The 25783-nt window shown below is 45.4% G+C and overlaps 1 protein-coding gene and 1 non-coding gene across 2 annotated transcripts; both read right to left on the reverse strand.

The window, feature by feature from the left end:
* Positions 1-578: 578 nt before the first annotated feature.
* LOC138772650 (protein kinase C delta type-like) lies at positions 579-2627 on the reverse strand. Its single transcript, XM_069953186.1, has 3 exons — positions 2033-2627; positions 1441-1584; positions 579-1074 (listed from the first exon to the last, which is right to left on the reverse strand). The coding sequence occupies exons 1-3, from the start codon at positions 2501-2503 to the stop codon at positions 799-801; spliced, it is 891 nt and encodes a 296-aa protein (XP_069809287.1). The 5' UTR covers positions 2504-2627; the 3' UTR covers positions 579-798.
* A 22271-nt stretch (positions 2628-24898) lies between these two features.
* On the reverse strand, positions 24899-24970 carry TRNAC-GCA (transfer RNA cysteine (anticodon GCA)). Its single transcript has one exon. It is a non-coding gene; the product is annotated as a tRNA-Cys (tRNA).
* Between the last annotated feature and the right edge of the window lie 813 nt (positions 24971-25783).

Genomic DNA, 25783 nt, shown 5'->3' on the forward strand with positions numbered 1-25783 from the left:
GTTCTCAGTAGCATACAGTTACATACAAATAAGAATAATCATTTTGCAGTAAACCCATTAGTTGATGCCTCCACTTAGCTGTAGTGTAGTGCAAGCCTATGACCTTAATGCTTCCCTGTTCTTCTTCTTGACATGGTGTCCCCTTCCTTCTTGATTCCTGTAAGTGACTGTGGTGGATACTGAAGATATTCTAAAACCTGATGACACTTGGCATACGCTTTTTTTTTTTTTAAGTCTTATTTAGAATTAAAAAAAAAAAAAAAAATCCGGCCTCCTCCACCCCTTAATAGCCGGCCATCTCTCACCTCTTTCCCCAGACCTATGACAGCATTGTCATTGACCCAGGGAAATCCAATCACCGGTATATAATATTATACTATACACAGAGTATAAATCTGTATATAGTACCATGAGGATGGAATTATTATAGACATGTGCTAAAAAAATCTTAATCTTTTCTTTTTCTCTCATATCCAACACCGCACTAGGAGCTGGTGCGGTCATGGATGTGAGGAAATCCTGTCACCGGTGAAAAAAATCTCACACATGCCTTAAGTTATACAGCGCAGATGGCCTGGCGCTTCCACTTACCTTACCAGTGTGGCTTACCTACTGGCTTGTTGTGCAGTGTAGGGGTCCATCCATGTTGTTCTTCTCCACATGTGTCCGCTTCCTTCCTGCAGGCGTCTTGTTGGTGTCCTTGATGACTGATGGTCATTGGGGGTCCACTCTTCATGGTCTTCGGTCTGTGGATCCTCTTCTGCCAGGTGCTCAGGGGTTAAGCTCACTCTGATGACTTTAGAGCTGGCCAAAGGTCTTCGAGGTGACAAACGAAAACCCCCGGAATACGGCCTGTTCCTCCGATGTCAGACGACACGTTCTGGCCTCTTTTACCTCCATGGTCTTCAGATGGAACTTTTCGGTCTTCTGCTGAGGCTTAGATGGTTTCGATGGGATGCGTGGTGGGGTCATCTCGAGGGCTTCCACCTTGACCCAATCAATAGGCTGGAAAAATTGATGTTCTCTGGTGTTTCGGTTGGCTCCCAAGCGCTGTGCAGGATCTTGCTGGAGGAGCTGAAATGAGAAATGTACATATTATTTAGTGACCATAACTCTTGAGGCTGTGTAGATAAGAGAGAGCACTTATCTTTGTGAATGGCAGCCTATCCTATTGTCTACTGGATGGCATAGAGATGATTGAGCCTTAATTCTGATGAATTGTAAAGTCTTCAGAATTTTCTCATTTGACATAATTTGTCTACAGAGAGGGTTAAAAGGGGTCATGCATGTGCAGCCAGCACTCTATTCATTGTCTATGGGCTTCTGCATAATGACACATTAAGTGTAATATTCCTTATCCCCATAAAGAATGAATGGAGTGCTTGATGTACGTGCATGGTCTGAACCATTCATTCCTGATCCGATCAGATAGACACTGACCTGTGTGATGAAGTCTTCGGCGCCGGAGCTGGTGTCATCGATGGGGGTTGGATGGTAGTCACGCCCTCCGGTAATCATTTTCTTCATGATGACACCAAATGAATACCAGTCTGCTCCGGCGCCATATCCTTTCCTTGCCAGCATCTGCAATAAAGAAAACAACAGATATTATCTTGAGTTTATTGAAGTGGGATGTCGCCAGGATGTGCCATGACTTTAAGAATGGTGGGGGACTGATCTCTGGGAGCCGCATAAACTGTAACAGGGAGATGCAGCGTTGGTGCAGCACTGAATGCCCCTGAATGTTTTCCTCCTGCACAGTAACCCTCAGTTATAGGCATTCTAAAGCGACACTATTCACATTAGTGTGGCATTACCCCCCCTTTGGAGTTTTGTCTTGCATAGAGATGTTCTTAGTCACATGGCTATGTAGGAAAAAAGAGACAAATACTACATCAGCGCCCCCGGCAGTCTTCCAATTTTTGTGAAGCCAGAGGTCAGACCCCCAGAGATGGCATATTCTAGCAGTATACCATCACCTGCTATACCCTGTAATAGAAGCAAATTAGTGGACAATAGGAAGATCTCTCACCTCGGGAGCCATGTAGCCTGCGGTCCCAGCGTATTGGGTGGCTTTTTGGTCTGCGAAGATGTTTTCCAGAGCGAGACCGAAATCTGTGATCTTGATGTGCCCTGTTTCAGCCACCAGGATGTTCTCGGGCTTGAGGTCTCGGTGGATGACGCCTCTTGAGTGGAGATATTGGATGCCACACACGAGCTCAGCGGCGTAGAATCTTGCACTGGAGATCTTCAGCGGCCCCTCCGAACGCAAAAGTTGGTCAAAGTCCCCGCAGCTCATGTATTCCAGCCCAAATAGAACAAACAACTTGGTCTGGAATGCAAAGTCTGCGTGGACTAGGAAGGGGCTCCCAGATGCCAGCTGTAAGACTCGGCGCTCCACCATCACATCCGCCTCCTCGATGTCGTCTAGCAGGACTCGCTTCTTGATGATCTTGACAGCGAACTGTTGGCTGGTGACGGTGTCTTGTGCCAACATGACCATTCCGTAGTTTCCCTCGCCGAGCACATGATGGAATCGTAATCTCTGTAGGATGGTGTTAGAGATGGTGCTGTCATTGCCAGTTGGTTGGACACTGCTGGGTCCTCCTACAAGGGGGAAAAATAGATATCAGAGATTAGCACACAGGTAATTTTTGCTGTTTGTTTAAAGGAAACTATCAGCAGGTTAGACGAACCTAATGTTCCTTTTGCCCCCAGCATCTCACACACAATACACATCACCTTCTAAAGCTATTTATCGGACTAGGAGCTCTACTGTGTGTAATCCCTATTCTGATCCATTTGGGCTTGTACACAGTACCAACTCGGAATGGTTGTATCCATGGATATCTGAACTTCCAGCCACAGAATGGATGTAACACTGATTGGGTCAATGCAACGTCTGTAGAAAAAGTAATGGGCACTACTGTATCCAATACATGTGGTGATGATATGGATTGCAACAGACTAGCGCTTAGAGAGGTGGTGCTCACTTATAGGATAGGTGTATAAATTATCTTCATAAATAGAGTAGTAGAAGTATAAGGGCACTCACCATTTAAAAATTTACATCTTTATTGGAGAAAAATCTTTAAAAGTCCATAAACGACATAGCAGGTAGCGAGGACGCCAGTAGCTCTTCAGCAGCGGGCAGGGGACTATGTGTATGGGGTAGGGGCCTTGTGGCTGGAGGTGCAATGCTGTCTGCGACCAGGACAGGCTGGCAGGGCAGGAAGTTGGTGGGTGTGGGTGCTGGTAGGAACCAATGTGAGCCGCTGTCCAGGGTGCTGGTGCATCTTTGGCTATTTACATACCATAAAGCATCCAACAGCATCAGTCACAAAAGTCTAAAGAAATGCCTTCTCTGAAATAGAGGTGGGCCGCACGCCAGAGGGTCTCCAATGCCGAATGGAGACCACATGACATCAAGTAAGAAGCAATCCGACAGCATCCAGTGGAGAAGTTATGGTGAGGTTTATTCAAGCATCATACACAGTGGCGATGTTTCTACCCTATTGGGTCTTTTTCAAGCCAGGCTTAACATGCTTAAAAATAGGCAATAGACGATAGGGTCGACACATTGGCACTGTGTATGATGCTGTAATAAACCTCCCCATATCTTCTCTACTGGATGCTGTTGGATCGCTTATTACTTAATGGCACACAGATATGACAAAAGTTTAGATCATTTGGGACCTCACTGCTGAGACCCCCACCAAGAGATAGCTACCACCATCATACTGTTACAACACAAATCCAATATATACTAATACCACCGTTACCAATAATACCCACAAATATGCACACACAGTATACATTACATACTGTATATATATATATATATATATATATATATATATACATATGCTAACATACCAATCACATGACATAAATACATAATAGATGCCCCAATACACAAACACACACAAAAATTACACAGATACAAACACATGTTGATTATACATGTATATATATATATATATATATATATATATATATATATATATATATATACATCTATAGTACTAACACACAAATAATGACAAATGATGACATGGATGCACACCACACTGATGTTACACAGATATTCGCACACTTACTTTTCATGCGTGACAGGAAACTCCAGGGGTGTTCTCTTGTGAAGTTTCCACTTTCTCTGCTTCCAGCCTGGACCGTGCAGCCTGCAGCCCCTCTCCCTCCTCTCCGACTGCGGAGCTGTATACAGGAGGGGGTCACTGCAGGGGAAGGGGGTGTCAGGAGAGAGGAGGGGGTCCTTCTGCTGCTCTCTGCATCTTCCTGCCTGTCATTGGGTGGTTTACTTACTGTGTGGAGGGGCCCCAGCTGACAGGCAGGAAGATAGCTATGCCTGTTCCCGGCCTGGGAGCTGCTGAAGAGGGAGGCCGTGTACAGGGACTGCAGGGGAAGGGACAGGCCCTGTGGATTTAGTTTAGTAAAAAAGCAAGGGGGAAAGCAACACAGTGCACAGATTCAGTTATGAAACTATGTCTATTACACCATACAATCCAAGATTAAATCACAGGAATAGGTGTATGTACATTTAAACCCTAACTTTTAATAAACACTATAAAAAGGTTTTGACCCCCACAATAAAGACCAACATACAAACATTGACCTTATGTAGCCGCCTATAGGTGTATTGGTGCTACCAGCTGTTTTTGGTATTGACAACTACTGTGTTACTATATCACAATCAGGGCCCGCGTTAGGGGGGGGCAAGCTGGGCACTTGCCCAGGGCCCCCATCCCTCTGGGACCCCTAGCTCCTTCCTTTATTAGTGGAGAAGGAAGCTGAGCAGCACAAACAGCTCCCCTGCTCTACTAACCAACCAAGGAGCTGAGCTGTGAGGACCGCAGAAGAAGAGGGAGAAGAGGGACCACCCCTACTGCAGGGCTGACTGTGCCCTAGAGGAGGAACGGCAAGCCCAGGTAAAGAAAAGGAGGTGGGGGGGTTGGGGGGTTTAGAGGGTTGTGGAGGCTGAGGGCAGGACTTGCGACCAAGGGGCGGTGCTTACGGCTGCGGGTGGGCGGAGTCTCCGGGGTCATTATAAAACAGTAACCCCCTCCCCATGAACAGTATACAAGAAGGGGGCAGGGGATCTTGTGTGATGCAGTCCTCCCCTCCTCCCTCTGTATCTATGGGCACCAGCCCCTGAGCAGTACACAGTACATGATGGAGGTGGGTGCTGAATCACACAGGATCCCCTCCCCCATTCAGGGCCTAGTGAACAGTATATGCGGAGGGGATTCTGTATGATACAGTACCCCCATATCTCTCCCCTGCTCTACTACTACTCCTAATACTGCTCTACTACTACCCCCAATACTACTCCTAATACTGCCCTACAACTACCCCCAATACTATTCCTAATACTGCCCTACTACTACCCCCAATACTACTCCTAATACTGCCCTACTGCTACCCCCAATACTATTCCTAATACTGCCCTACTACTACCCCCAATACTACTCCTAATACTGCCCTACTACTACCCCCAATACTACTCCTAATACTGCCCTAGTACTACCCCCAATACTGCCCTACTACTACCCCCAATACTACTCCTAATACTGCTCTACTACTACCCCTACTACTACCCCCAATACTGCTCTACTACTATCCCAATACTACTCCTAATACTGCTCTACTACTAATCCTATACTGCTTTACTACTACCCCCAATACAACTCCTAATACTGCCCAACTACTACCCCCAATACTACTCCTAATACTGCCCTACTACTACCCCCAATACTACTCCTAATACTGCCCTACTACTACCCCCAATACTACTCCTAATACTGCCCTACTACTACCCCCAATACTACTCCTAATACTGCTCTACTACTACCCCCAATACTACTCCTAATACTGCTCTACTACTATCCCCAATACTGCTCTACTACTATCCCAATACTACTCCTAATACTGCTCTACTACTAATCCTATACTGCTTTACTACTACCCCCAATACAACTCCTAATACTGCCCAACTACTACCCCCAATACTACTCCTAATACTGCCCTAGTACTACCCCCAATACTGCCCTACTACTACCCCCAATACTACTCCTAATACTGCTCTACTACTACCCCTACTACTACCCCCAATACTGCTCTACTACTATCCCAATACTACTCCTAATACTGCTCTACTACTAATCCTATACTGCTTTACTACTACCCCCAATACAACTCCTAATACTGCCCAACTACTACCCCCAATACTACTCCTAATACTGCCCTACTACTACCCCCAATACTACTCCTAATACTGCCCTACTACTACCCCCAATACTACTCCTAATACTGCCCTACTACTACCCCCAATACTACTCCTAATACTGCTCTACAACTACCCCCAATACTACTCCTAATACTGCTCTACTACTATCCCCAATACTGCTCTACTACTATCCCAATACTACTCCTAATACTGCTCTACTACTAATCCTATACTGCTTTACTACTACCCCCAATACAACTCCTAATACTGCCCAACTACTACCCCCAATACTACTCCTAATACTGCCCTACTACTACCCCCAATACTACTCCTAATACTGCCCTACTACTACCCCCAATACTACTCCTAATACTGCCCTACTACTACCCCCAATACTACTCCTAATACTGCTCTACTACTATCCCCAATACTACTCCTAATACTGCTCTACTACTACCCCCAATACTGCTCTACTACTATCCCAATACTACTCCTAATACTGCTCTACTACTACCCCCAATACTACTCCTAATACTGCTCTACTACTACCTTGATACTGCTCTACTACTATCCCCAATACTGCTCAACTACTACCCCCAATACTGCTCTCACTACCATTGCTACTATTACCCCCACTCCTGATACTACTACTACCAAAACTGCTACTCCTCTTATCTACTACTACACCCCTCATCTTCTATGCTTCTAGTGTTACTACACCCCTTAATTGAAAAAGGGAAAACGAGATTTTATTTTTTTCCCATATCGCTTCAGCCCTAGGAGATGCTATGTGCTGGGGGGTAACTATCAGTGGAGATGCTATGTGCTAGGGGGTAACTATCCCGGGAGATGCTATGTGCTGGGGGGTAACTATCAGTGGAGATGCTATGTGCTGGGGGGTAACTATCAGGGGAGATGCTATGTGCTGGGGGGTAACTATCAGGGGAGATGCTATGTGCTGGGGGGTAACTATCAGTGGAGATGCTATGTGTTGGGGAGGGGTTAATTATCAGTGGAGATGCTATGTGCTAGGGGGTAACTATCCCGGGAGATGCTATGTGCTGGGGGGTAACTATCAGTGGAGATGCTATGTGCTGGGGGGGGGGGGTAACTATCAGTGGAGAAGCTATCTGCTGGGAAGGTAACTATCAGGGGAGATGCTATGTACTGGGGGAGGGGGGGTAACTATCAGTGGAGAAGCTATGTGCTGGGGAGGTAACTATCAGGGGAGATTCCATCTGCTGGGAAGGTAACTATCAGTGGAGATGCTATGTGCTGGGGGGTAACTATCAGTGGAGATGCTATGTGCTGGGGGGTAACTATCAGTGGAGATGCTATGTGCTGGGGAGGTAACTATCAGGGGAGATGCTATGTACTGGGGGGGGGGGGGCTATCTAACAGGTGTATAACCTACAGTGAGATGCCTCCTATATTGGTTAATACTACATACTGGGTGGTGGAGGTAACTACCAGGAGAATTACCTACAGAGGGATACCGACTATATGTACTATGGAGGCACAGAGGGACCTACCCACTATATTGGGCACAGAGGGGTCTTATTTAAGGTCACAGAAGATCCCCCCCACCTCGAGCAGTGCGCCAACCGCTGACAAAAAAAGTAAAGTGTATGGGGACCTTAAATTGCTGCTACAATGTTTTAGCATTTGGGGCCCCACCTTCAACTTTGCCCAGGGCCACATTTTGTCTAAAACTGGACATGATCACAATTGAGTCAATATCACAAGTGAGTTGTCAACACCGGTGAAATTTCATCAGGGTAGGAAAGCGTTACCGGAGTAGGGACCACCTCACCCTGTTATGCCCTATCCGAGTATAGTGTATATTCTACCCCTGCTTGCTTAGGGTGGAGCGGGGCGACCCCTACCCTGTTCTACCCCTTGGTACCGACCCTATGAAGCCCTTAGTAATAATGCAGGTCCTTTACTGACCGATGTGTTTCCTCCAGGTTGCTGGAATCTTCAGGGAAGTAAGGGCCAATTGGGAATGGGTTAGAAGTAGGCTAAATGGCTACTGCAGTGGCAAGGCGCCGTAATACACTCTGTGCTGTCTTGCACTCAGAGTGTGTGAGCAGTGAGGCCAGTGCTACCAGACATAGTGAAGAAAAGTAGGGGTTCCAGCACTCCAGTAGCAATTAAAATCTATAAGCTTTATTTCATATCCATAATTAAAACATGCTGCAAGGTAACACCGACGCGTTTTGCGCACATGCGCGCTTAGTCCTGGTATAATGAACACCTGATACAACACATGGTTAAGAACAAAAAGCAGCCTATCAAGTGGAGGCCCAAAGAGCCTACTGCACAGGTGGAAAATGCAACCCAACATAATTAGTTACTGAAAGAATGCAACAATATAGAGCAAGTTCACACAAAGGAAGCGGACCAAAAAAGAAAAAAAGAATGATAATTCAAGATATAAGCAAGAAAAAGAAATGAAGATAAATGAAATTTGTAATGAGCATAAATAGAAATGAACATTAGATAAATATATATATACGTACACACAAAAATTAATCATGTAAAAATTAGAAACAATATAAATGCATAACGTATGATGTAAATATGATATAAATATGAGAATGTAGATATAGCCATGTGGGAAACACAATGGATAAAAAAGAGAAAAGAGTCATAAATGTATAATAGTATTAGTATGTGTAGTATGGTATAATAAATCATTTTTAAAATTTAAACCATTCGGGTAGCGAGTATTTAACTTAAAGATATACTCCGCTTCTTTATGCAGTAAGAGCTGTTGTTTGTTGCCGCCTCTCATGGTGGCTTGCACCGTTTTAATACCGTAGAATGTGAATGAAGACATATTACCACGATGTTTGTCATGTTTGTGATGTTTGCTACCAGACACACTCTGAATGCAAGACAATTTAAAATGGACATTCACCTACTCCAGTGATTTATTAAACTGTGGGGAGACAAACATTCAGTGGTTTATTTGCCAACATTAGGAGCACATGTACTATATATACATCACATAATAACAATGGGAAATACTTTTGGGTATTTTGCATTATACAATGTAACATTTTTCTCTTTTGGGGGCATGTTTATTAGTGCAGGTAAAATCCTAAAATCAGACAAGCAGAGAGAAGATAAAGTACAGTAATCACAGTGTCTCACCCTATATAATACATTTGGGGAACATTACTAGATATACTAGACCCTTCCTTTTCCTTATACCCTCCTATTGTTGGTTTATTTTACTGTAACACTTGCTGTGATATTTTTGGGATTCAATGGTACATTATAAACCAGAAAAAAAATCAGGAGCATTCAGCATAGTACCCCCCCCCCCCCATTATACTTGAGTTACTCAATGTGCTGAATACGTGATAAAGTCCATATGTCCCATGCATAGAAATATATAAGTGTACATATAGGGGTGTACCTGAGGCTGCCTGGTCTTCTTTCTTTTCTTCTTCTTTTTTCCAGATCTTGATTGGTGGCTTCTTCTCTTTCACTGCAGAATCCAGGATGTTCCTCTTCTTGGCTCTCCTCCTCCCCGCCATATCTTCTTCCATGTGGATGTTGATTGGTGGCTTCTTCTTTTCCACTGCAGAATCCACAATGTGTCTCTTCTTGGCCTTCCTCTTGCCAGCCATGACTTCTTTCTTCATCTGTTTGGCCTCTCCATCGTTGGACTTCTCAGAGCTCTTCTTCCTCCTTCGGCCCTTCACTGAAGTCTTCATCTCATCGTCCGATGAGTCCAGAGTGCATCTTGGTTTCTTCTCAGAGGCCAAGGTTTCCCGTCTCCTCTTCCTCCCTTGGCTCTTCAACAAAGTCTTCTCATCGTCCGATGAGTCCAAGATGCGTCCTCCTGTCTTCTTCCTCTTCCTCCTCACAACAATCTCCTCGTCCTCCATGTTTGTGCTGTGGCTCGGTCCAGCAGACATCTCTCTCTGTCGTTCCTTAGCAACAGTATCCCAGGTGACATCACACCTGCCCTGGCCGCATGCATGGCATTGGTCATGTGATCAGTATCTGACACCATTCAACTCTATGGGCTATAGTTATATGTATTGCAGTCAGTATAATGGCGGCTTCACTTTGGTTCAAGACTTTTAAAATACTGTTGATTTCTCTTGAGAGACAAAATACAACCTGATTGGTGTAACAGATCTTACCAGGACTGACTCTACTCTGTATGTATGGGTGATAGAAAACCATTGGGGGAGATTTATCAGCTGTCTTATATTCAGAGTCTCTTTATTGGCCATAGTAACCAATCACAGCTCTGATATAATGAAATCTGGGATATGATTGGTTGCTATGGGCAACAAGGAGAAGGAGATCTCCCCCATAGTGTCTATACTATCATGGTTTTGTATTTCCCAAATTCCATTAGCTGTAAGTCTTTGTTGCAGTTTGGATCAGTCTAAAGAAACAGCAGTTTTATGGACAGTACACTTATATTTTAGGTATTCAGACATTCATGATATAATGATAGATATGTTGTTGTTGTTTTTTTTTTTTTTAACTTAAAGGAATTTAATATGTATTTTTCTGTTCGGTATGCTGTAATACTTTTTGCATTGTAGTATGGCCCCATGGATGACATTATATATAGTTTGTACTCTGTGGCTGTTTGGACACTGGAAGTAACTGGCACATGGTTTTAGCTATCTAGATGCCACAGTAACCATTGGCTGTGGGATGTAGATGGGTAAATGCTGTACTCCATGTGTAGGTGCCCTCTTCTGTGAGTCCTAAGAGCTGATCTGCATTACTGTGGACCCCAACTTTATTCAGGCCCCATCATGACACTTGGCTCCTGCACCTAACACAGACTCTTAGCCCACTTATATAGAACCATAGAAGATTATGGAAGGAAAAAGACTAATGTCCTGAAGTCTCTGGGACTGTTTTGATTATTAATAGACAGTCTAAGCCCTGCAGTTCTATGATTCCCTGCTCTGCTCAAGCGCCGCCGCACAACGCAATGCCAGGCAGGGTCCCGTTCCCACTCTGTACTGTATATTCATATATACAGTATCAGGGGGGAAGACTGGCCATCAAGGTGAGTGGTGATTGCTATTACTGCTCACTGTGCTAGAACCACTAACAGTGCAAATGGTGATACCAATCACCACCCGCTGAACAAAGGTGGCCGCACATCGCAGTCATGTCCCCCCGGATACTGTATATAAGAATATACAGTACACAGGGGACATAAGACCCTGCTCTGTATAACGTTGTGCAGAAGCACTTCAGCAGAGAACAGGATTGGCAATTGCAGGGCTTAGACAGACCTGCAGTTCCCAGCACAAACACTGGTGCAGCAAATGGGCCCATGTCACCCCTCACTACTGCCATTCAATGGAAGCGCAGATGTAATAAAAAAAGATACATATATTTTTAATGACGTTATATTGCGAAATATGTTAAAAAAAAAATAAATAAAAAATTTCGGTCTCTGTACCCCTCTGACAGTATTGTGCACTCAAAATACCCAGAGGAAGGTTTGGGTATGGCAGTTGTCTGATTTAATTACTTTCTCTACTTTTCTCCCATCCTTCCCTCTTTATTTTCAGTTTTTTCATATTTCAAAGGAAGTCTCCCTTATATCATTACTCCTATGTCATCTCTACATAACACTACACACATGTGGGACTTTAAGGGAATCAATCAACTCAGTCGGGCTGATTTGGTTCCCTGGAGCACAGTATAAAGCTCCTGTGCAGCTCGCGGCACATACCCGGCTGCAGCAGAAGCTTAATACTGGAGAAAATAAAGTTTCAATCTGCTGCGTCAGGCATAGAGCACTGGCAGGTAGAGAGCGGTGACTACACACGGACGGGAAGCCGCCCAAATGACCACCTGCCGTCCTCTGCCTGCCGCGCACTAGCGGATTAAAACTTCATTTTCTCTGGTATGAAGCTTCAGCTGCCGCCGGTACATGCCACGAGCTGCACAGGAGCTTTAGACTGTGCTCCAGGGAACCAAATAAGCCCAATTGGCCTGATTGGTTCCATTTAAGTCCCACATGTGTGTAGTGTTATGATTGGTTCCCTTTTAATTTCACCATAAGAAGTGTAAGCGCACAAGCAGGGAGAACACAGACAGCGTCTTAGACATAAACTGTGTAGCACAACCACTGAGCTGCAGAAACAGTGGAATCAACTGTATGGTGAGATTGTAACTATACCTAGGTCATAACGGAGGTGCTGGTAGGACGTATTGTAATTGCATGCAGACAGAACAGAACCCAACTAAGCAGTAATGGAGACTCGTCATGTGACCTTTTGGCTACTTTCTGGTTATTTATATAATTGGTGCTATCATATATACTATTTGTTCTGACTATTTGTAGATGCCCTGCAGCAATCCATTGTGAAATAGCGTTGTAATTTTTCTGTCATAGTGTAAGACATTGAAATTTGTTTGTATGACAACCTAGATTGTATATTTCTATATTACCACTTAAATATTTCATTTACAGCCTGGAGGTGTGATAGCTATTTAATATTATTTGTTTATTTTTTTAGCATATTTTTTAAAAGGGTACTCCAGAGACAAAAATCATTTGCTAATCATTTCTATAAAAAAAAAAAAAACTCAAGCCTTTCAGTACTTATCAGCTGCTGTATGTCCTGCAGGAAGTGGTGTATACTTTTCAGTCTGACACAGTGCTCTCTGCTGCCATCTCTGTCTGAGACAGGAACTGTCCAGAGTAGAAGATGTTTTCTATGGGGATTTGCAACTGCTCTGGACAGTTCCCATAGAAAAGCTCTTCTACTCTGGACAGTTCATGACATGGACAGAGGTGGCAGCAGAGAACACTGTGTCAGACTGGAAAGAATACACCCCTTCCTGCAGGACATACAGTAGCTGACAAGTACTTGAAGGCTTGGGCTTTTTTAAACAGAAGTCGTTTACAAACCTTTATATGTTTCTGACACAATTTCTAAGCACCCACGATTTTCTCCTGGACACTCATTTAATATGCTTTGGGTGTAGGGTAGTAGTTAGCTGCCTCAGCTGTGATCCCTTTTCTTTAACTATAAACATATATTAATCTGGGGCTTAGTGCTAGCATATAAAACACCTAGCACCAACCCCCTCCTTATTACTTTAGTACCCACTGGGCACAGGGGTGCAGGGAAGGTACGTGTAGGCCAGAATATAATGGGGGAGGAGGTAATACTAAGCCCTGAATGCCCTCTATTAAACAGCTTCACTACTAAAGTAGTAAAAGAAAAGAACTGTAAAATAATTTTATTATAATAATTCCCCCATTCCCCTCCTTGACAATTAAAAAAAACTCTGATGTAATTGTATGGATACGGGTATCTGAAAAACAAAAACAGAAGAGAATATATTAGTGGGGTGTTCTTCTCTGATGAGCCAGCTGCCATGGCTTGTACATGTGGTGGTGAATTACAGAAGGGAACTCCACTTGCTGAAGATTGTGTCCTCACATGGTGTTTTTTTTGGTGTTCATGTTTTGCTGATTTACTACTACAAATCTGGGAGCTGATTCTGTGTAAGTTACAGATTTTTTGTGTATGAATGTGGAAAATCCTCAGCACACTGCCCTGTAAATATACCCTATGGGGGACATTTATTAAGTCCAGTGTTTTCTGCGCCGGACTAAAAAATGTCCTCGAAGCTCCGACAGTACAGAGATTTATGTATAGGGGCACTGCCTGTACATACATCCCGTGCGCATCAGTGTGCGCGCCAGGAAACCTATGTCAGCTCAGAGCTGGAGTAGGTTTCCTGACTATTTTCTCGCCAAAAAAATTATAAATTGAGCGGACTCTGAGTAGGTGCCCCCGTTCCGCCCCCTTCAAAACCCCACCCCGTCCCTATGGTGTACTGGGCGGAAAATGGCCAGATGCGAATATTTATTTGCAAAACGGCCATTTACAAATGAATTTATTCACATCTGGCCATTTTCCATGATAAATGTCCCCCTTTGAGAGTACTCCTGTTCAGTGCTGCCATATAAAATGTATATATGCCTCCAAGAGACATACCACCCTCAGATCCCCAAATGTAATACAGACATGAGACAGACTCCTGAAATATACTCATTACTTTTGGTGGTACGTACTGTATATATTATATTACAGACCTCCATAATGTAATACAAACCCGAGCCCCCTAATGCCCCATAATGCCATAAGCCTCGTAATGTAATAAAAAATAATAAATAAATGTACTTACTATGTGACCAATGGAGCGGTCGCCTGCAAGTTGAAGGGGTTATCCAGCGCTACAAAAACACGGCCACTTTTCCCCCTCTCTTGTCTCCAGTCGAGGTGTGGTTTGCAATTAAGCTCCATTTACTTCAATGGAACTAAATTTGAAACCCAACCCAATCTGGAGACAACAGTAGGGGGAAAAGTGGCCGTGTTTTTGTAGCGCTGGATAACCCTTTTAATAGTGAATTTACTACCCATTGAAAGCAATGAGTAGCAAATCCGCAGCATGAAATCCATAGCAAACTCCCTCCATGTGACACTCTGAGGAATTAAACTGTGGGGAGGTGAGGGATCCTGCTGCCTGATCATGGGCACAATGACCACTCCCCAGCAAAAATCCCAGAAATCTGCTTGAGCTAAACTTTTATGGACCAATACGCTAAGCAGGACAATAGGACAATCAAAACATGTCAGACCTATTTGGATGGAGGTTGTAATTGTAACTATTCATACACATTCTTAGGCCACATTCACATGTTTCGTGTTCTACATGGAACACGGACGTAGAATGCATGTAACGGACTTCTCCCCCGCCCGGGCAGCATCTGTAATTAGATGCTGGGAGCGGGGGAACTGTATGCATATGCACCGCTCTGTAATGACAGCGCCGCACGGCTGATTCATTACAGAGCGGTGCATATGAATATAGTTCCCCCGCTCCCAGCATCTTATCACAGACGCTGCCCACGCGGGGGAGAAGTCCGTTACATACATTCCACGGCCATGTTCCGTGCAGAACACGGAACGTGTGAATGCGGCCTTAATGGTGGAAATCCTTTCCTGCACTAGACATGGAGAGGTGAAATTTTAAATGGCTAAAACGCTATAGATTTGCTGTGTCAGAGCCTTAGACCTAACCGTGGATGAGGTGAATAGGACCTATTTCGGCGCTGAACGGCTCTTGATAACAGTAGATAAAAGTATCAGTTATTTATTGTAGATAACAGTAACCCATCCGAGGCTGTGACACGAATATACCCATCTGAAGTCTTGGATCCTGTGCCTCAAGATCTTAGACTGAACTTGTGGACCGGCTGCTGCGGCCCCTCTGTCTATCTTCACTGATAGCGCTGCACCCTCCGTACAACACTTAAAGGTGAGCATACCCATTTGTGCTCCCCTTGTCATTACTGTTTTATGGTATCACCCTATGGCGCCTTTCATCTCTTTTAGATTATTTTATCTATCGTGTTCCATGCAGAACACAGAAGGTGTGAATGCGGCCTTAGGGCCCTATTACACGGAGCTATAATCGGATCTAGCAGATCGGCGCTTGTTTACAGTATTGATCAGGTTGCCATCGGCCCATGTAGTAGCACCATTAGACTACCAGGGTGGTCATGCCTCACCATATGTTACCCACCCAAAAGAACTTTTTAACTCTCTATCTTTATTAATGATGATATTAAAAGCTCAGCCCAAAATAATTAATAGAAAAGTGTAATAAAGGTCTCCTGGCTAGTGGTACTGTACTAGATTAAGGCTAGTGACTGGTGTATCTGCAATATACATCAGTATGGAGGACCCATAGTTGTAGGGTTAAAAAATACTGTCCCCTCTGGATGTTTCCAATCTAAGTCCTATGTCCTAGGTCCTATCACTTCTATAGTAGCAGTAAAAAAAAACATATAGCACCAATAGCAGCTCTCATATATGCAACCAATCAAATATTGTAAGCCATTCTAAAAGGATGTATTCTTATCCATCATGAGAATGTGATGTCAGCTAATCTCACCAGCCCTGTGAAGGGAGGGTTTAAGGACATATACTCACCCAGAGCAGTGCGCAACAGTTAGAATCCTTCTGCTGACACCTACAATGGAGAAACTCTGTGACTAGAGATGAGTGAACTTACAGTAAGTTGGGCGTAAATGAACCTGATGTCTCGGCCATTGAAAAAGATGGATACAGTCCATGACCTATGACTGTCATCCTTGCCATTTCCAGGCTGCAGACTAAAGCAATCAGTGGCCTCTACCATTCAAAAAGGGCATAATGGTCACATGACCTTGCATATCAGAGACTCCGTACTATTTTTATAGCATATTCCACAACTAATTCATAAAACAGGATTCACAAGAGGGTACCCGGATTTGAACCAGGGACCTCTCGATCTGCAGTCAAATACCCCCTGTGTATTCTCAAAACAATAAACCTTGTCACTTCAAGGGGAGTGTAGCATTACATGTGAGGGACCATATAATGCATAGTTGTTTCAAGATCTATAAAGTAGCTGCAAATGAAATATTTATGTAGTAACATAGAAATATACAGTCTTTTTAAGTTGTCATAAAAACACAGTTTAATGTCTTACTAGGGCTGGGCGATTAATCAAATTAATTCGATTAATCATCCAGAACGTTGAAAGCGATTAGATTTTTTGTGAAAATCGCAAGATCGATTTTCACAAAAAATAATTTCGGGCTGCGGTGCCAGAGAGGAGCTGAGAGGAAGGGGGGTTGCGGTGCGGGCCAGCGGGAGAGCCGTAGAGGGGTGGTGTGGGTGAGCGGGGAGAAGATGCTGGGTGGCCAGGCTGGAGAGGGGCGATGTGGTGTTGGCGGCCTCCAGCCACTGACAGTGCCGCCGCTGACCTGCCCCCGCCCCCTCCACTGAGCGTCCCCCTCCCCTCCCGGCCAGACGTGGAGGTCCCGGGTCTGTGAAGGAGGAGGCCGCAGGGACTACAGTAGGTGGTGATCGTGGCGCTGCATGTCCTGGAGCTATACAACGGGATCGGGGGCTCAGTGCAGACCCCCGTTCCCGCTGTATAGCTCCGTGACCCGCAGCGACGCGATCACCACTTCCACAGACCCCTCCCTTCCTCCCAGTCCCCTCAGTGTCCCCCCAGTGTCCCCTCAGTGTCCCCCCAATGTCACCTCAGTCCCCCCTCAGTTTTACCCCAGTCCCCTTCAGTGTCCCTCCAGTTCCCTCAGTGTCCCCTCACAGTCCCCCCAGTCTCCCCTCAGTGTCCCCCCAGTCCCCTTCAGTGTCCCCCAGTGTCACCCCAGTCCCATTCAGTGTCCTCCAGTGTCACCCCAGTCCCCTTCAGTGTCCCCCAGTGTCACCGCAGTCCCCTTCAGTGTCCCCCCAGTCCCCTTCAGTGTCCCCCCAGTGCCCTTCAGTGTCCCCCAGTGTCACCCCAGTCCCCTTCAGTGTCCCCGAGTGTCCCCCCAGTCCCCTTCAGTGTGCCCCAGTGTCACCCCAGTCCCCTTCAGTGTCCCCCAGTGTCACCCCAGTCCCCTTTAGTTTTACCCCATTCCCCCTCAGCCTCCCCAGTCACCCCTCATCTATACCTGTACTACTACACCCCTTATCCACTATACCTCCACTACTACACCCTACGTAGATGGAGGCACAAACATGATTTCCTATACTATATGGGGCCTCTGTTACACTGGAAAGCAATACAGTTGTTGTCTGAAATATCATTAACCCCTTAACGACATCGGGCGTAAGTATACGCCCCCGCAGGGTGGGCCTTAACGCAAACGGGCGTATACTTACGCCCGATGTTTCCCCAATCGCTGTGTGTTCACACACAGCGGTCGGGGAAGATGGCCTGCTATAATGTATAGCAGGCCATCTCTGCTCGTCGGCACGGGGGGGTGATTAACCCCTCCCGTGCCGACGATCCCTGCTATATGCTGATCAATACAGATCAGCATATAGCAGCTAAATTCCGCTTTCCGGGTCATCGGTGACCCGGTGACCCGGAAAGCAGTGGCGATTGGTGCTGTCTGAGATAGCACCAATCGCCATAAGTGTCCCCACCAAAGATGGCGCCGATGCCACCCCCACGATCGCCGTAATAGGCCGGCCAGTAGTGGCCAGCCCATCACGGCGATCATACTGTAAAAACACAGTTGTGCCGAGTTCTGCACCCCTCAGCTAGGTAGCTGAGGGGTGCAGAACAGGTGTGTGTGGTGCAGGTGTACCATACTCACCTGATCTGGGCGTCCGGAGCGAAGATCTGCGGTCCGGGCCGTCCTCGCGTCTTCTTCGCTTCACTTCCGGGTTCGGTCGTCCAGCGTCGGAAATCTTCGGAAACGCTCGGGTTCGGCGGGTCTCGGCAATCTCCGGCAGTGTCGCTCTACTGCCCCCTAGCGGCTGATCAGTGAATATCATTCACTGATCAGTTGCTTTGGGTTAAAAAGATTTTTTTATTTTTTTTTCCTAACGCCGCTGAATGCGGATCAGCATCGCACATAAGTGCGCCGCTGATCAGCAACTCCTCCATTTTGGCGTAGGGGCATTTTTTCCCCCCTATATCCTACCGCCACTGTCTGCTGATAAGTGCCGCACATAAGTGCGGCATTTATCAGCAGCTCCTTTCTTGGCGTAGGGATATTTTTTCTTACTGTCAAAAAACACGTAAAAAACACTACATTACACCACACTAGATGGAATAAAGTTTTACACTACACCACTACACATTTACATACCCCATATACCAATCCCCGTATAAAGATGGCCCCCAGGGTGTTTTTGGCATCAGAGGCATACGCTATTATTGCCTCAGACACCGAAACAGCCAGTGAGGATGAATGGGGGGATCCTTCGTTCCTCCATTCATCCTCATCGTCCTTATCATCCAGTGACGTGTCTGGGGGTAGCGTAGCGTACGCTGCCCCCCAGACACGTCTTTTCCGCCAGTACCGTCCCAATAAGAGATCACGGTATGGCGTGAAATTCTACAAACTCTGTGAGCGTACCTCAGGGTGCACTTACAGATCCAGGGTACGAGCACACTGCGGAATGGCGAAGGATAACCCTTTGTGCATTCCGCAGCTGGCACTTACCGGCGGACTGGTGGAGGCGCGCGTTTCCGCCCGTGTCATAGATTCCATTCTATGCACGGGCGGATTCCATTGTCCGTCCAAAGAATGAACACGTTCATTCTTTGGACAGAGGGCGGAATCCGCCCGTGCATAGAATGGAGTGTGACACGAGAGGAGACGCACGCCTGCATCAGTCCGCCGGCGGGTGCCAGCTGCGGAATGCACAAAGGGTTATCCTTCGCCATTCCGCATTGTGCAGGTACCATTACAGTGTATGAAGGAAGGGACACCCGAATCCTGCCCCCAGATGCCCCTCCATCCTCGGAGTTAGTGGGGAGATCGTTTGGGAACTGATCTTCCCACTGCTGGATAAAGGTTACCACCTGTACGGGGATAACTTTTATACCAGCACCCCCTCTTCTGGTCCCTCGCTGCCCGAGCTACTGTAGCTTGCGGCACGATCCGAAAATATCAGAAGCAGTAATAAAGCCTTCATATTTAGCAGCCATGGAGCGGCCCCAGCGCTTCTGGATATGAGGGACCCCGTATCGCACCAGGGCAACATTTTCCAGGTGACGTCCCCCACACTGGAAAACAGGAGACCCCAGAAGAAGTGCAGAGTGTGGGGTAACAGGGGGATCAGAAAGGACACCATTTTCCAGTGTGACACATGTCCTGATCACCCCGGCCTCTGCATACAGCATCGCTTCAAGGCGCTCCACACGTTATTGGAGATCTACATTTTCTAAATTCTGTCCCTTATTCCTATTTCAGGGGTCACGTTGTTTCAGGGATTATTCTGATCGCCATTATGGAGTCAGGAAGGAATTTTTCTGCCTTACGAGGGGTTTTTTTTGCCTTCCTCTGGATCAACACAGGTTGAATTTGATGGACACCTGTCATTTTCAACCTTATAAACTAATAATTGGCCTAATACCCCCCCCAAAAAATTAGAATTGTCCCTTTTCCCCAGCTAAATAGGTATGGCCGCCATTCCCATTAGAGGATGCCATGATGCAATTACAAAGCCTCTGTGCGGCCAGGACAGTAGAAACCCCCCACAAGTGACCCCATTCTGGAAACTACACCCCATAAGGAATCTAACAAGGGGGGCAGTGGGGATATGGCCCCCTGGTGACGGGCACATTTGTGGCGTGAAAATGAAAAAAAAATATTTTTTATTTTCACGGTACATGTTCCACATATGTGCCCATCACCAGTGGGGTCCATATGCTCACTGTACCCCCTTGTTGGATTCCTTATGGGGTGTAGTTTCCATAATGGGGTCACTTGTGGGGGGTTTCTACTGTTCTGGCAGCACAGGAGCTTTTTAATTGCGACATGGCCTCCATCCTCCATTCCAGCCTCTAAATGGCGCTCTGTCCCTTTGGTGGCTTGCCCTTGTGCCCATATGGCACATTATGTCCACATGTGGGGTATTTTCGTACTCAGGGGAAATTACCCTACACGTTTCGTGTTCACTTTCTTTTTTAACCCCTTGTGGAAAAGGAAAAAAATCAAGGCTAGACTAACATATAGTGTAAAAAATGTTTACTTTTTACACTAAATTATTGATCTTGTCTTGATTTTTTCATTTTCACAAGGGGTTAAAAGATAAAAAAAAAACACTAAATGTGTAGAGCAATTTCACCTGAGTACGGAAATACCCCACATGTGGACATAAAGCACCATGCGGGTGCAGGGTAAGCCTCCAAAAGGGAGGAGCGCCATTTGGCTTTTGGAGGCTGGATTTGGCTGGAATGGAGTTCGAGGGGCCATGTTGCATTCAAAAGGCCCCTGTGTTGCCAAGACAGTTGAACCCCCCACAAGTGACCCCATTATGGAAACTACACCCCTCAGGGAATGTAACAAGGGGTGTAGTAAGCATATGGACCCCACTGGTGACGGGCACAAATGTGGAACAATATGGCGTGAAAATAAAATATTACATTTTTTACACTATAATGTTGGTTTAGCCTTAAATTTTTCATTTTCACAAGAGGTTAAAAGAGAAAAAAACACACATAATTTGTAGAGCAATTTCCCCCGAGTCCGTAAATACCCCACATGTGGACATAAAGCGCCATGTGGGCGCAGGGCAAGCCTCCGAAGGGAAGGAGCGCCATTTGGATTTTGCAGGCTGGATGTGGCCAGAATGGATGATGAACGCCATGTCGCATTTACAGAGCCATTGTGCTGCCAAAACACTGGAAACCCCCCACAAGTGACCCCATTCTGGAAACTACACCCCTCAAGGAATCTAACAAGGGGTGCAATGAGGATATGGACCCCTTGATGACGGGCACATTAGTGCCGTGAAAGTGAAAAAATGAAAATTTTCACGTCACATTGTTCCACGTTTGTGCCCATCACCAGTGGGGTCCATATCCTCATTGCACCCCTTGTTAGATTGCTTGAGGGGTGTAGTTTCCAGAATGGGGTCACTTGTGGGGGATTTCCAGTGTTTTGGCAGCACGAGGGCTCTGTAAATGCGACATGACCCTTGAAATCCATTCCAGTAAAATACAGCTTCCAAAAGCCAATTGGCGCTCCTTCCCTTTGGAGGCTCGTCCTGCGCCCGCTTGGCACTTTATGTCCACATGTAGGGTATTTCTGTACTCGGGAGAAACTGTGCTACATGTTTGGTGTTTTTCTTTTCTTTTATCCCCTTGTAAAAATGAAAAATGAAAGCTAGAACAACATTTTAGTGTAAAAAATTGAATTTTTCCTTTTTTACACCACATTGTTCTGAAAATCTGTGAAGCACCTGTGGGGTCCAGATCCTCACCGCACCCCTTGTTACATTCCTCGAGGGGTGTAGTTTTCTAAATGGTGTCACTTTAGGGGTGTTTTTTAGGTTTTGGCACCCCAGAGCCTCTGCCAACCTGAAGTGGTACAGTCAGAAATGACCAAATATAACGGAGGCATTGAAATTCACTAAGCGCTCCCTTATATCTGAGGCTTGTGGTTGCGTCAAATAGCGCAATAGGGCCACATACAGGGTATTTCTATAAACTGCAGAAACGGGGCAATCAATATTGGGGTGCAATTCTCTGGTAATAGGTTTATCATTATGAAAGATATTGGATTACAATAAAATCTCTGCACAGAAAATAAAAATTTTCAAATTTCTTACACACTTAGCTTTTATTTCTGTGACTCCCCTAAAGGGTTAAAAAAACTTTCTGGATGTGCTTTTGCAGAGTTTGGGGGGTGCAGCTTCTGAAATGGGGTTCTTTGTGGTGCTTTCTAACATACAGTCCCCTCAAATACACTTTCAGGCTATGTTCACACTACGTATATGTCCGGCCGCATACGTATGAAACTCCGGCCGAGACTTTACGCAAGTTGTGGCCGGATACGTACGGAACGCAAACTTACGCCCGTAGTGTACTTACGCTTCCTGAGCGCTCTTCGTAGCGATCTGACAGCGGTCTTTTCCTTGGAAATCTTCGCCTAGCCCCGGACACCCCACAGAACCTTTTGGATCGGCACAAAAAGCTTTTAAAATGAAGAAATCACCACTACGTACGGGACCGCATGTAACGCTACGGGCGTAAATTACGGCATTTCCGTCCCGAAATAATGGTCTGGTTCATTTTTTACGGCGCCGTATACAATCTGGGCGTAAGTTCGTACGTAGTGTGAACTGTAGATCGTATACTTTACATTGTACGCAAACTACGTAAGTTTCCGGCCGCTTATTCACGGAACGCGCTACGGCCGGAAACTTACGTAGTGTGAACCCAGCCTTATAAACCTGAAGAGGTCCCTAAAAATATCTGATTTTGAAATTTTACTGAAAATTTGGAAAATTGCTGCTAATGTTTTAAAGGGAACCTGTCACCCCCCGTACCGGGGTGACAGGTTCCCGACCCCCGGTTAGAGACCCCTATACTTACCTCATCCCGCCGGGTCCCGCTTCTGGATTCGGTCGGGTCCCGGAGATCTCAGCCGCTGCAGCCCGGCGCGCGCGCTGAGAGATGAGTCCAACACCCATAGAGAATGACAGGAGAGTCCAGCGCTCTGTCATTCTCTATGAGCGTTGGACTCATCTGTCAGCGCGCGCGCCGGGCTGCAGCGGCTGAGATCTCCGGGACCCGACCGAATCCAGAAGCGGGACCCGGCGGGATGAGGTAAGTATAGGGGTCTCTAACGGGGGGTCGGGAGCCTGTCACCCCGGCACGGGGGGTGACAGGTTCCCTTTAAGCTTTCTATTGTCTAAAAAAAATGAAATATAGTTTAATAAAAGCTACCAACATAAAGTAGACATGTTGCTAATGCTATTTAATATATAATTTATGTGGTATAACCATTTTCTGTATAAGCAGAAAGGTTTCAAAGTTGGAAAAATGCATTTTTTCACAATTTTTCACGTTATTTTGGTGTTTTTCATAAAGATTTGTTATAAGTATCGGCTCCATTTTACCAGAAATGTAAAGTACAATATGTTATGAGAAAACAATCTCAGAATCGGCTCGATAGGTAAAAGCATCCCAAAGTTATTAATGAATAAAGTGACACTGGTCATATTCATAAAATTTTTCTCTGTCCTTAAGGCCATTTCAGGCTCTGTCCTTAAGGGGTTAAAATAGTATCTGATGCTGCAGGGAGAAAATGTTCTGTTTATTTAGCAAAAAAATTTAAAAATCGAGATTTAAATCGAGAATTGTCCCAAAAAATCAAGATTTTATTTTTTGCCCATATCGCCCAGCCCTATGTCTTACACAAGGACTGAATAATAAAATTTCTAGAGTAGATTGCTGCTGGGCACAAATAGTCAGAACACATAACATCATTGATAGCGCCAACGATGAAGATAACTAAAATGTAGCCAACAGTTCATATAATATAATTCTGTAAGTAACAAAAAAAACCCATAATTAAACAGGTTACATTATGTAACCAGACCTCAGACAGACCCCCATAATGTAATACAGACCCCGTTATGTAACCAGACCTCAGACAGACCCCCATAATGTAATACAGACCCCGTTATGTAACCAGACCCAATACAGACCCCCATAATGTAATACAGACCCCGTTATGTAACCAGACCTCAGAGAAACCTCAATAATGTAATACAGACCCCCAGACAGACTCCCATAATGTAATACAGACCCTATTATGTAGCCAAACCACAGACAGACAGACAGACCCCCATCATGTAACCAGACCCCCATGATGTTATAAAGACCCTCAAAATGTTATACAGACTTTCAAAATGCAGTACAGACTCTCAAAATGTAATACTTACCTGGGACAGACCCCCATAACGTTATAAATGACCACAGTCAGACCTCTATAATATAATTTAGACCCCAGACTCCATAATGTTATATAGACCCCAGAATGTAATAATGCCCTCCCAAACCCCTATAATATAATACATAGACAGACCCCCATGTAATAAGACATCCCTATAATGTAATACAGATCCCGTCTCAGTTCTGTAATCCGGCCTCTACCATCATGATGGTCACATGACTTGGGCCTACCACACGTCAGATTCTCTGTATGAGTGGTAGTATGTGATCTCTGCAGTTCCTCCAGCTGGCTATGCTCCCAGGTGATATGAGTGTTATTACTATAAATAACTTTTTACAGGACTTACAGGAAAAACAGGACTTACAAGGGGGCACCCGGATTTGAACCAGGGACCTCTCGATCTGCAGTCGAATGCTCTACCACTGAGCTATACCCCCTCTGCTGTTTAGTATAGATAGTGTCATTGTACATTGCGGAGGGTGTGTATCCTGTGTAAACCTTCCATTCTATTGCATTGTTTTCTGCTGACTGGGAATAACACTTACACCAAACAGAAAAAGGTCACATATCAAAAGGAATAATAGGACTAGTCTGTTTGGTATCTACTATCCTATAGTACACCATATGATTTTTGTATATATCCTACCTAATAAAATGACCTCTTATGAACGAATGAAATGTAGTATGTAAGGGACCAGATAATACACTGCTGTTTTAAGATCCAAGTGGCTTGTCACCCTCCAAGAATACTGGTGTGAATGAGCAAACTGCAAGCGTAATTGTCACTAGAGATGATCGAACATCGGGAATTTTCAGGTTCATTCAAACTCGAACCTTCTTGAACCTTTGTCATTTGATTCCTGATGCTTTTCCATTCCGTGGGGAAGATGGAGACAGCCCGAGTACCGCCTGGAAAACATGGATACAACCTAGGTAATAGTGTGCAGTGGGGATATCTGATGCAGGCGCGCACGGATGTGCCCGCATCACAACTCTGCGGCTGCAAAGATCATGATTAGAGATGAGCGAACCTGGAGCATGCTCGAGTCCATCCGAACCCGAACGTTCGGTATTTGATTAGCGGGGGCTGCTGGACTTGGATGAAGCTCTAAGGTTGTCTGGAAAACATGGATACCGCCAATGACTATATCCATGATTTCCACATAGCCTTAGGGCTTTATCCAACTTCAGCAGCCACCGCTAATCAAATGCCGTACGATGGGGTTCGGATGGACTCGAGCATGCTCCAG

This window comes from Dendropsophus ebraccatus, chromosome 14, assembly GCF_027789765.1.
Source record: "Dendropsophus ebraccatus isolate aDenEbr1 chromosome 14, aDenEbr1.pat, whole genome shotgun sequence".
NCBI classification, from domain to species: domain Eukaryota; kingdom Metazoa; phylum Chordata; class Amphibia; order Anura; family Hylidae; genus Dendropsophus; species Dendropsophus ebraccatus.

What these genes read in the sequence shown, in the direction of transcription:
- LOC138772650 (XM_069953186.1), bottom strand. Translation starts at nt 2,503, where the DNA reads ATGGTCATGTTGGCACAAGACACCGTCACCAGCCAACAGTTCGCTGTC. An exon ending in CAGGCTACATGGCTCCCGAG is followed by an intron (nt 1,585 to 2,032) that starts GTGAGAGATCTT and finishes TCTTTATTGCAG; the next exon opens with ATGCTGGCAAGGAAAGGATA. An exon ending in CCGAAGACTTCATCACACAG is followed by an intron (nt 1,075 to 1,440) that starts GTCAGTGTCTAT and finishes TTCTCATTTCAG; the next exon opens with CTCCTCCAGCAAGATCCTGC.